Raw genomic sequence first — 12,628 nt, forward strand, 5'->3', positions numbered from 1 at the left:
CTGATTTAAAAACAAAAACCTCACAGTATAGCACAGAAAACATAAACACCCACCAGGGGAGTTCCATACTAAGGAAAGAAATAGAATGCAGATACGTAGGTCATAGGTCATATTCAGGTTCTCTTTCCAAGAGCGTGTTGGACTCTGAGCTGGCTGGTGGCCAAGGAAAAAAGGGGAGACTTGATTAACTATATGATTTTTTAAAAAAAATTCAAGGAAAGGAAAGCTTATGCTACTCTTTGAATGTGTCCCCCCACCCAGAAATTCATGTGTTGGAAACTGAACCCCAAATTCATATGTTAATGATATTCAGATGTGGGCCCTTTGGGACCAGATTAAGGTTAAATGATGATGTTAGTGGCTTTCTAAGGAGAGGCAGAGACCCTAGCTAGGATTCTTGCTAGCCCCCCAAGTGATGTCCCTTGCCATCAGGGGACATGCAAGAAGGTACCTCTTGTTATGATGCAGCACAGCCTCTCTAGATGCCAGGCAGATGTGGGCACCATGCCCTTGGGCATCCCAGCCTCCAGAACTGCATCCCTATGAATCTCTGCTCTTTATAAATCACTTGGTCTCAGGAACTGTGCTGCAGCAACAGAAAACCAACCAAGACAGCATGCCTGGACTTCTGCCTAAAGCCCACACCCCACTCCGGGAAGCCCTTGCTGATCACATCTTTGCTTCTCTCCAGATCTGCAAGATACTGAGCAATTCTGTGGCCAATGACTTGCAGCAGTACATCAACACTGTTCCAGGTCAGGTTGAGTGAGGATAGAGGAGAGAAGGGGCAGGAGGGTTGGGGAGGGAGCCAGAACTGCAGGCTCAGCCCACTTAGGGCTGAGGTCATGGAAGCCCTCTCATTCGCCATCTTCTTTGTCTCTAGTAACATCCAAAATAGACAAGGTGTCTGCGATCAACTACAGTCTGGTGGCTTCTCCCATAGTCACAGCCAACAGCCTGGACTTGCCACTGAAGGTGAGGATCACGCCTCTGCCCCAGGGCTCCTCATTGGCCTCCAAAACCAACCTCGCAGGGCCTCAGCCTCTTCTCTGCCTCACCCCGGGCCCTGCCTGCCCACCTGCAGCCACCCTGGCTTCCCCGCCATTTCTGAGCCTCCCTGCGTCTCTCCGGCTAGGGCTCCTCCCCGACGCAGACGTCCACACGGCTCTGTCCTGCTCCCTTCCAGTCTCTGCACAGGTCCCAGGTTCTGAGCATTCACCTCTACACAGGTGGAAACCCATCTAGATTTTGCTGAGGATCTGTTTGCACGGATGGATGGTCACTATCCTTCTGCTTAATACGCACTAATGACATGCACTGAAGAGAGGTTCAGACCAGGAATTAGGTCCCTCTTATTATTTTTAAGAGGTGCATTGTATTCCGTAGCATGGGTTGTTAATTTCAAATAATGCTGACTCAGAGGTACAGGGAACGTTACACACCCAGGTTTCCACTCCCCAGACTCAAGAAATATTACCATTTTGTCATATTCGCTTCTGATTTCTTTAAAAGTAAAACACTGTGATAAAATAACTCCTAGCCACCCACCCACTTAGCTTCCTGCTCCTCACCAGGTACCCATGCCCACCAACGCACATCTCCTCCCCTCCCTCTTCTTGCCTCTCCCTTCTTCTTGCATTGGGGATTGAACTCAGCTCTTATGAGAGCTACATCTCAGCCCTTTTTTATTTAGAGACAGGGCACAGTGACACATGCCTGTAGTCCCAGGACTCAGGAGGCTGAGGCAGCAGGTGGATCGCAGTGAGCCTGAGGCCAGCCTGAGTTACATAATGAGAATGTGCCTTGGAAACACGAGACAAAAAGTTGCCCAATTTAGGCCTGTCCTTAGGATCTGTCTATCTGTCTCAGCCTCTTCTGGAATTACCATGCTGGGGTTACCATGCGTCCTTCTTGTTCATGACTTTATACTTTTACTGTCCTTTTAACTTTACATGGGGGCCTGGCCCTAGCTCAGGCCTTTAAGTGGCTGCTTCCACAAAGCTGTCAGCCTCAGGTTGCTGGAGTTCAAACCTCACACCTCTCCCGCTGGCCAAAAGTGCCCTGAAGGCATTCAAGGAACCAAAAAAAAAACCAAAAAATCAAAAAAAACTTTACATATGCAGTATCCTATCACATGGATTTGCTTTACAAGCATAACACTATTTTTTGGCATGTTGTCAGACTGCCATTAGAAATATGATGCAGGGCTGGTGAGATGGCTCAGTGATCTAAAGCACCTATTTAGAACAAGCTCAGCAAAGCACAGGGACCGCGGTTCCATCCCCCAGCACCACATGCCAGCCAGCCCCGCCCCCTGGTGGGCTGAGCTGGCCACACACACACACACACATAAATACATAATTTTTAAAAAGAAGTATGATGCATATACTCACACACAGCCTCTGAACACTTACAAAATACTCACACACACAACACTCAATGCTGAGCTCCTTTCCGCTCTGCTCCCTGGACAGATGAAACAGCACGAGGAGTCAGGCTTCTCTTTGTCAGCCAGGAGCAGGCTGGGCCAACGGTGTGTGGCCAGGAGTGTGCCCTGGACTCTACATGCCTGGGTTCAGGGCCTGGCTCTGCCACTGAGCAACTGGGTCACTCACGCAGGTTGCTTCATGTCCCTGTGCCCAGCGTAGCCTCCTGTACAGGGAGGGTTAGGCAAGAAAGCACGGCTGGCAATGCCCCCTGGACGGCCAGCCCACGCCATTGTCAGTCCATGGTTATCAGTGTTTCGGTCGGATGGGTGTCCGTGACTGCCTTCTCCTGGGGGTGGAGATGTTGAATTATGATTCCAGAGGACTTCTCCTGGCTCATTGTCGCCTCCCTTCCCTCCAGGGGGAGTTCTTCAGTCAGGCCAGCCGCAGCCCTCCGCCCTTTGAGCCCCCAGTGATAGCCATTCCTCCTGACCACGACCGCATGGTTTACCTGGCCATGTCCGACTACTTCTTCAACACAGCTGGGCTTGTGTACCAGCGGGCTGGGGTCTTGAAGTGGAGCCTCACGAACAACACGGTAAAGCCTGGCCAGGGACACACCCTGGGGAAGAACTCCGCACTTGCGGTCTAGCAGACCTTGCAGATTTGAGGCTTTGTCCGAGACGCTGATGCCAGAGCTGAGGGTCTGGCAGGCCTGAGTTTGAACGCTGGTCCTGGCATCGCTTCCTAGGCTTGTGACCCCCCCCCCCAGCCTGTTACTCAGCCTTCGAGAAGCGCGGTTTGCTCTTTCCTTCTCCAGAGCGTGCCAGGAGGATGAAAAGCAGTAGCAGCGCCCACGAGGGGCTGTGGCATTGTGCCACAGTGTGAGCATGTGCTCACGCGTCAGGCTGTAACCTGTCTCCAGCCTGGCCTCTCTATGCCCTGGGGCAGCCTTGCTGTGTATCACATGTTCATGGGCCTTAGTTCACCCATCTGTACCATGAAGAAACGAACTTCCTCTGCAGAATCTAGGTACAACCATATCCCAGCCCAGCCATCACCTTGTGTAGAGGTGAATCCGAGATTCTCCTCTGTGTGGGCCACTGGATGTGCCTACAGAGACCGCCTGTTCAGACAGGGAACTCAAGCCATCCAGTATGTGTCTCAGCATTCAGACATGGGCTGGGACTCCTGGTGAGAAAGAGGAGGCCTGGAGCGGCCCTGATTGGAAGATGTGGGCATGGAGGCGGGTGAACTAAGCCAGGTGTCTTGTGATTGGTGAGTAGCAGATGAGACCAGGGCAGGCTTCGTTGGCCACACCCACTCCTCCCAGTGTAGGGTCGCAGAGGATGAACGGTTGTGGACTGTTGTCATGTACAGTCACGCCATCATCAGTGACACATTTAATCTCTCACCCCAAGTAGCATTTGCCTCCACCTCCTGACCTACGAGACCCTTTTATCTTCTCTTTCTACAGCTGCCAAAGGGATCCAAATTCCAGTTGACCACCAATTTCCTAGGAGAATTCCTACCCCAGGTGGGAACCAGTTTTCACTCCTTCCTTCTGCTTGAGCTCTGGGGAGGACAAGGCTGTGTCAAGGGGAAGGGGAAACCAGGGGTGCTGGAATGACTGAGGGTGAAGGAGGCCAGCAGGGGCTCGTCCGTTCCACGCATGTCCACTGTATGTCTGGCACCCTGTGCTGGGGACCTGGCAAAGAAGACCATATGCCTGCCTCAGGTACATGAGACAATGACAAGCAATCTTCCCTGTGACAAGTGACACCAACAGATGGGTAACCATTGCTTTAGACAAGGGGCACAGGGCAGGCCTCCACCATGGTCCACTCAGTTGTGTGGCTGAAACAGCAGCCATTTACTCCTCTTAGTTCTGGAGACTGGAAGACCAAGATTGGGGTTCTGAAAAGGGCTATCTTCTGGCATTGTAGGTGGCCACCTCCTTGTTGGGTCCTCACGTGGCCTTTGTTCAGTGCAGGGGTGGCAGAGAGAGCGCTCTAGCCTCTTTTATACAAGGATGCTGATTCTGCTGGCTCAGGGCCCTATCCCCAAAACTTCATTTAGCTTCACTCCCTCGGAGGCCCTACGTCCAAATGCAACCACATTGCAGCCTAGGACTTTAATGTATGCATTTAAAGGGGGAGGGGACGCCAACATTCCACTTCTAACTTTCTCTGATGGTGGCAGCTGTAGAAAATGTCCATAGAGGGAGGGCCTGGCCTGGGCTGGGTGGGGGCAGCACTTGTATTGGAGTCACATTATTTCACCCAGGCTGGGTTTACCTGGGGAGGATGAAAGGCTGGGAGAGAGGAGGGAGGCCACCAACCCCTCCTAAGATCCCCGTGAAGCCACTACTGCTCAAGAGGGGAAATCTGAGCTCAGACTTCAAGGAAGGGTAAACATGCTAAGGAAGAGTGGAGGGACAAGCGTTCAGTCAGAAGGAACAGAAAAAGCAGAGGGTTTCAGATGACAAGAGAGGTTGTCCCATTTGAGGAGCAGGCCAAGCCCTGGCACGCAGAGATAGAGGTTGGACGCTAGAGGTGAACGGAATGAGGTCAGCAGGGCCCCAGATACGAGGCCATAAAGCCATTTCGATTTATTCTCAGAGCCCTGGGATGATACCGGAGGTGTCTCTCTCAGGGAGGGCAGAGACAGGATTTGAAATAAAGCAACTGCTTCTGTTGGCTGTCCCCCTGGCTGTGTAGGTGTCCCAGAAGTTTCCCAACATGGATGTGAAGCTTGTCCTCTCAGCCTCCTCTCCACCGCACCTGGTCATGCAGCCCACCGGCCTTACCCTGGCCTCTACCCTGGAGGCCCAGGCCTTTGCTGTCCACCCCAACTCCTCCCTGGCGTCCCTCTTCCTGCTCGGCATGGTAAACTGCTCCTGGGTGTGGGCTGGGGGGGACACTGTCCTTGGAGTTGGGGGACTCAGAGTCAGAAACCAAAGCCACCAAACTCCCACAGGCACACAGTCATTGCTGGGTATCTGTTTATTTGTAATGCAATTATTCATTCTCTCACTTTTTCATTCCCTTCCTTATTCATTCCTTCTTTGGCTTGAAATCTGTGTACTGTTTCCAGTTCATTCACTCAGATCTTTGATCAGTCTGTTATGCATTTACACATTTCTTCACTAGTTCATTTATTCATCTGATTTATTAATTCATTCAATTATTCATTAAATTGCTGGCTGGAAATATGCGATACCTTTTCGAGAGCTTACATGCATTCAGCTACTCAATTATTCATGGATTCATTTACTTGTGTGCTTGTTCTGTTGGCCCTTCATTTGTGTTTTTGCTCATTTATTCATTTATTCACTCATTACTTATTCATCTATGCATATCTTTATTTATTCTTCCATTTGTGGATTTGCTTAATCCTTCATTTATTCAAGTTCTCATTCCATTGTTGATTTACCCATTCATTCATTTGATCACCCCATCACTACCGGGCATTTGGTGGCACCTACAGTGGCCTGGGGGAGCGAGTCCTACCCTGTCCCCATGGGGAGCACTCAGAGGCCCAATTTCAAGTGGCAACCTGTTATCCCCACTTTACAGACCAAATGGGTCGAGTGGGCCACTTAAAGTCACAGACTGTTGGAAACTAAAGTGAGTGCCCTCATTTCTCCCACAGTGAGCATTTTCTGAACAGATCATTCATTGAGTGAGTGCAGAGGGAGGGTCTGATTCAGACTGAGTCCTTGGATCTGTCCCACACTACCCTCCCTGAGTGGCTCAGCGACCTGGTGACCACTCAGGACTCCCCAGTAGCCAGAGCAAAGTCTCCATGCTCCTGGGGCACTGTGGGCCACCCTAGCTGGCCTTGAGAGGCTGGCCAGGCCTGTCACCTGGCCGGGAAGGTCACCCAGGTTGTCACTTTGCAGAACATAACTGCACACATGGAAGTCGGTGCCAACGCTGACAGACTCACGGGAGAGTTCATGATGGACACGTAAGTGGCCCATGGGGACAGAAGCGGGACTGCCCATGTGCTCCTGGAGGCCACAGAGGAGCCAGAGCCTTTCCTTGCAGCACACACCGTGCCCTGGTTGCTGTTCTCCTGTCATTTTTCAGCCTCGGTTTGCAGACTATGAAAGCAAGGCTCAGAGATGAAGTGGGCTGCCCAAGATCACACGTGGCCTTGTGACCTGCTGTCGCAGCCTGCTCAGGAGTGTCCTAGCATTAGCACTGAAAGTCCTGTGTCCTGGGACACCTGCCCATCCCAGGTGGACTCATGGGGGATAAAGGCCAGATGAGGGCCCATCCACACTGAGCACAGCAGCACCCAGGACTAGTGTCCCTGGGCTTTGCTGGCATTAGGAAACCCTATGTTGGCTTCTCCCTCCTGCCCACTCCAGGACGTCAGGCCCTGTCCTTGCCAGGGTTTTTTGAGACCCGGTTTTGAATCCCAGCATTGAAGGGTGTGCCCCAGAGGGTGGGCTCTGACAGGAAGCTGCCAGCATTTGAAAAAGCAAGTGACAAACTCCAAACCTCAGTGTCCCCAGCTAGGAAATGAGCCCACTAAGTATTCTCCATCAACAGTATCACTGGGGGGAGTAAAGGATCTTAATATGTGCTGAATGCTTGGAACCCTGCACAGGCTGCAACAAGCATTCAGAAAACCAGAGGAAGGGCCAATGAGATAGCTCAGCAGACTAAGTGCCTGTCTAGGCAAGCGCAGGGACTGGGGTTCGATCCACAGCACCACATTCAGCTCTGGCCCTGCCTCTGGGCATACTGAGCCAGCCACCGAGATGACATGCATCTGTAATCCCGGCGCTGGTAAGGCTGAAAGCAGGCGGGTCACTATGAGTCCAAACTGCATTGTGAGACCCTGTACCAAATACATTTTTAAAAGAAAAAGAAGAAGCCAGTGGTGGTGTACCCTGTAACCCCAGCACTTGGGAGGCTGAGGCAGGACGGTGGCCATGAGTTCAAGGCCAGCCTGGACTACATAGTCAGACTCTGACTCAACAAACAAACACCAGAAAGGAATGAGGAACACATAGAGAAAGAGAAATAGAGACATAGAAAGAGGGAGACCCTCTGAGAGAGGAATAGAGAGCTGTGGTGGGGAGAGAGCAGAGAAACAGAAAGAGCAAGAGCGACTGAGACAGATGGAGGGACATGTTAGCAGGGAGTCAGACACAGAAGGAGCGAGGTGGGGAGAGATGGAGAGCGAGGTGAGCGCCCCAGCGTTCCGACCTGGCGCCTGCCTCTCCATCCCACACGGCTGTGTGACCCGCATCCTGACCGCGTCCACCTTCTCTCCGGCCCTGAGCTGTCCTTCTTAACCTTGAGATCAGCCCCTGCGGTTTACATGCTGCTCCTTTCTCCTGGCATCATTGTGACAAGTGTTACTGCTCCAGAAATATGTGGGCTTAATTTGCCTTGAAACGTCCGCAGGCCTCAAATGGAGAAGCCAGAGAGGGACCTAGTGGGTGATGGCTGCACACAGACTCTGAAGTGGGCAGGGGAGGAGGGCAGGGTCCAGGACTGCAGGGCGTGAATGGGCACCCGGACCTTTGGGCCACCGACCCTTGGCAAACACTAAGCGCGACTGGAGACAACGGGGCTCTAATGTCCAGGAGATCTGTGTGAAATCCTGCCAAGCTAATTGTTAGCTGTGTGCCTTGGGCAGGTCACTCAACCTCTCTGAGTGTCATTTTCCTCTTCTGTAAACAGAAGAGCAGCCGGTCTTTGCCTCTTGGCGTGTTGTAGGAAACCAGAAGGGTGAAACACTCAGCTCTCTCTGACATCACTGCTAAAATGCCATCCAGGGGCCGGCGCTTCCCTGGCGAGTGCAAGGGCCTAAGTTCAATCCCCGGTTCTGCCAAAAAAATAAAAAAATAAAATAAAATGCCATCCAGGCCCCCCCGAGGGGGGGGCTCAGGTGACTGAAAAGTCCGAAGCCTTTAGGCAAGAGTGGCCCAGGTGCTAGATGACACCCTTAGGGTCTGACTCCACCTGGGCTCTGCTGTTGTCTGTGCTGGCTTCAGCCCCCAAGAGGCTGTCACCAAGAGGTGGCCTCTTATTTTCCTGAAGAACCTGAGGGCCACTGAGCCCCAGTATTTCCAACATAGGTCACAGAGCTGCTCTTGCTGGCAGCAAGGGTCACAGTCCAGGCCTGAAGAGTGACCAATGGGGGTGGACTGCACACAGAGCCCCGCATGGGCTCACCAGACACCAGGTGTCTGGTGGAAAAAATGTGGGGGGCACCAGGGGAGGCCAGGCCTTGGGTGCTGGTACTGGCCAGGCTACTGCGGACTCAGCTGCATTTTTCTTACCACAGACTGCACCTGAAACTGATACACTCGAACATCGGCACCTTCCCGGTGAGTCTGAGGCCCTTGGTGGCTTCGTCCTTGCCCTGACCCTGGAGGACCTGTCACAGGCACTTGGCATCATTCAGCACCACTGGTTCATTTGCATGTGATTTGTTTGTGAATTAGTTGTGGGAGGAGCTTTATGGGCAGAGAGATGGGAGCTGGGAGCCCTTGTTCCACGCTCACTGATGGTGAGTCCTTGGATGGGTCGCTTGTTGTCTCTGAACTTCAGGCTTCCCAGTTGGGTCAGTGTGGTGAGGCTTTGTGACAAGGCTAGATACACACAAGGTCTAGTACAAAAGGTCTGTTTAGCCAATGTTTGTTGAATTAACAAGTGAATGACTATTGAGCAAGTATTTCATGCTGGATTGTTCCAGGCGTGGGTGATGCTGGGCTTGAGTAGTGGGGAGACAGAATGGTAGGACATGAACAGCGAGCCCGTCATGATCCAAGGAATGGCAGAAGGTGAGGGGGAAGAAAGTGTGAAGTGAGGTGGTATGTGGGTTGCCAGGCGAGGAGGAGCCCTGCGCAGGGACCCCAGAGGCAAAAGCCCTGTGCTGGAATATGCTTGACTTGTTTGGGGAACAGAAGCTGCCACAGTGACTGAAATGGAGTGGAGGGGGCCCAGAAAGGGATGAGGCTGGCCAGGCCAGGGCTGGCTTGGTGGTGTGTTCTGGACTGCATTCCCGTATCTGCAAGAAGCAACATGCTCCAACTTGTACCTTTGTAAAAGGTCCCATAGAGGTGAGGACTGGACGGTAAGCTCAAGAGTCAGGCCTGGGGAGCATGCGATATGGCAGTGAGGAGTCCCTGCCTGCCTGGCAAAGACAGACAACAGCAGGGATGTCATTGAGCCTTCGGACTGAGCAGCTGGGTGAACAGCAGAGCCACACCCCAAGGCGAGGAAAAGCAGGTGGAGGGACAGGAGCAGGTGTCCCCTCCCTGTCCTGGGAATCCCTGGCCTTCCTCAGAGCTGCCCAGGCACTGCCAGCCAGCAGCAGCCTAGTAGACCTCTCCAGTGCTCTTAGAGCACCAGCCCTGTGACTTACACCCAACGCGCTGACCTGCCAGTCTTGGCTGACGTACCTGACTCTCTGTGGGCCCTGGCTGAACCTTGCTCTCTGCTGCCCTGGAGGGCATCTCCCTAGATCCCTGAGGTACCCCCAGCTTCCCCAAGTGAGTGAGCTGAGCTCACCCAGAGTGGAGTCAGGCTACCCACCCTCCCCTCCAAGTCAGATAAGAATGCAGCCCACCCCGCTCCATCTGGAGACCACAGCACACTGAAGGCTGGAAACCACCTCACAAGGTTGTCATTGGCTTCCTCGGGGCCTTGGCTAAGCCAGTAGCTAACTTCCGCTTCTGCAGAAAATAAGCAACAGCACCTCCCAGGATTCAGGGGAGGTAGCGAGTGCTTGGAGTGTTAGCCTAGGGAAGGAAACTCAATTGTTCCAGAAACATAACATACATATTTACAAGTTGTAAATGTCACTGCTCCAGGCAATCATCTTCATGGTTCCACATTATTTTTTTAAAAAATTACTGTTGCCAAAACAAAGCATATGTACCAGACAGCACAAAGAACTACAGATTTGCCAAACAAAGAAAAATTTTTTAAAAAATTCGTATTTTCACAACTTAGTTCATAATTTGGAATATAGCCTCCCTGACCTTTTGCTATTCCTATTTAATTGTAGAAATAGAATTATGTGATTTCAACAGCCTACTTTTCCTCATTCAAACATATATCAAGCCTATCTCTTATTGATGATTATATTTCTACAGTATTATTTTTTTTGAGAGGGAGAAGGTCACACTATGTAGTACATGCTGGCCCTGAACTCCCTTATATAGTCCAGGGTGGCCTTGAACCTAAGGCAGTCCTCCTGCCTCAGCCTCCCAAGTGTTGGGATCACAGGAATGTGCCACCATGCCTCACTTACGATAGCATGCTTAACAGTTGCATATTACCTCCCGGTGTCAAAGTTCCACTATTCCCCTCAATGAGTCCTCTGTGGTTGGACACAATGGTTGTTCTTAGTTCATTGTTTGGATTAAAGCGATAATTTGGGCAAGTAGCCTCCAAAAGTCTCAGATTGCCTCCACCCCACATCATTTCTATCATACAATATTCAGAGCCATGTTCGGGGGCCCAAACGACACACATTTTAAGGCTTTTGATGCATGTACTCTAACTTCCTTAAAACAGGTTGATTGCACCCGTAAGTGCTGCGAGGGTGCAGGGTTTTTTAAATTAATTAATTAGTTAATTAATTATTTGATACAGGGTCTCACTAGGCAGCCTGAACTCATAGTGACCCTCCTGTCTCAGCCTCCCCATTGCTGGGATTACAGGCATGCACCACCATGCTTGGTTTTGGTGGCCAGCATGGCATGTGGTGCTGGGGATCCGGTCCTTGCACTTGCCAGCCAGGTGCTTAGACTGCTGAGTTATCTCCCCAGACCCCTACATTTTTTTAAAAAGCATTTCCAGATTTAAACACTTTCTGATGACCTTCCCGGCATTGCTGTGGAGGATAACTCTCATGTAGCCGAGCCTTGAACTTGAACAGCAGAGACTGCCTGACAGCCTTGGCCAGGCCGCTGACTGTCCATCACCACCTGGTTCACCTCCACCTGTTCTTCCACCTGGGAGGTTGCTGAGGGTGCAAATGCAAGGGAGGGTGCCACGGGAGGGTGCCACACAAGCTGGTGCCACAGTGCCCTGATGGCTCTGTTCCCTTCCTGCCCTCCAGGTGGAGCTGTTGCAGAGTATCATGAACTACATCTTGCCCTCAGTGGTGCTGCCCAAGATCAACAGTAAGGAGCTCTGGGAATTGCACGATTTTTAGCAGAGAGGTCAGGGGATGGGGTGATGGCCTCCAGGTACCCAGGGCCTGCCTCAGTCAAACCTCACGTGGCATCCGACTTAGCAAGGGGATAGGACAGAGAGGGTACTCACCTGGATGGTGTCCACCCATTATTTCAGGCAGTCCTTACAATAATTCCACAAGATAGGGGATTATGAGTATCTCTAATTTTCATGGGAGGAAATGAAAGGTCAAAACGGTCAAGTGACTTACTTTCGTCACAGAGCAGGTGGCTGGTGAAGCTGGGATCTGATCCTGGCTCTGGGGTCTTTTCCAACTCCTAGAGCAGGTCCAGGGTGGGTACTTTCTTCTGACTGCTCAGTAACCACACTGGTGGGGCCTCAAGAAGGGCTGCCCCTAACCTGTGAGCACCAGGGGACCAACAGAGGTGTTGACATCTAGACGTGTGACATTTAGAAATTATTAAATAAACCAGCAAGTTCTTATGTGGACTGTGAACTAGTCTCCTGCTGTGGCACATGTGGCTTCATAATGAGCTGGGAGATAGGACTGAGGATTCTCCAGAGTCCCACATCACAGTGTAGGGACTTGGGGGACCTGGCCACTGGCCACTGCCACTTGTGTGGAGGGGTTTTGTGCACACCTGCAGACTTCTGTCTGATCCACGGCCTATGAAGCCACGCTCTCTGGAGGGCAGTCATGGGAAGGGGCCCCCGTGGATCCTGGAAGTGGGTATGGGGACATAGGGCCAGGGCACAGGCCCCAGGGCCACCTTCCTCTGGAGCGTACATGCCCCATCAAGCCTGCCTGAGGGCCCAGCCCCGCCCACCCAGGCTCTCTGCATCCTTGGCCCTTCTCCTGCCCTCTTCTCACTGCCTGTCTCTGCCACAGAGAGGCTGCAGAGGGGTTTTCCCCTCCCAGTGCCCAACGGGGTCCAGCTCAGCAACCTGGTGTTTCGCTCCTACCAGGTGAGTCCCAAGCTCCCTGTCACTACATGTCCCCTACAGTGCCTACCCATGTGGCAGCAC

General features: G+C 52.1%; 1 protein-coding gene across 2 annotated transcripts in view; it reads left to right on the forward strand.

Annotated features, from left to right (window-relative positions):
* The window catches only part of Bpi (bactericidal/permeability-increasing protein), a 28,781-nt gene that overhangs the window by 14,183 nt on the left and 1,970 nt on the right, over window positions 1–12,628 (forward strand). For both annotated transcript variants that reach the window (XM_023714808.1, XM_004631001.2), the window contains exons 7-15: window positions 692–755; window positions 884–975; window positions 2,848–3,024; window positions 3,904–3,963; window positions 5,147–5,314; window positions 6,331–6,398; window positions 8,739–8,781; window positions 11,526–11,589; window positions 12,492–12,568. In XM_023714808.1, the coding sequence (XP_023570576.1) occupies window positions 692–755; window positions 884–975; window positions 2,848–3,024; window positions 3,904–3,963; window positions 5,147–5,314; window positions 6,331–6,398; window positions 8,739–8,781; window positions 11,526–11,589; window positions 12,492–12,568 (813 nt within the window). The remainder of the gene's footprint in view (window positions 1–691; window positions 756–883; window positions 976–2,847; window positions 3,025–3,903; window positions 3,964–5,146; window positions 5,315–6,330; window positions 6,399–8,738; window positions 8,782–11,525; window positions 11,590–12,491; window positions 12,569–12,628) is intronic.

Source organism: Octodon degus, unplaced genomic scaffold, assembly GCF_000260255.1.
Source record: "Octodon degus isolate 3935 unplaced genomic scaffold, OctDeg1.0 scaffold00037, whole genome shotgun sequence".
NCBI lineage: Eukaryota > Metazoa > Chordata > Mammalia > Rodentia > Octodontidae > Octodon > Octodon degus.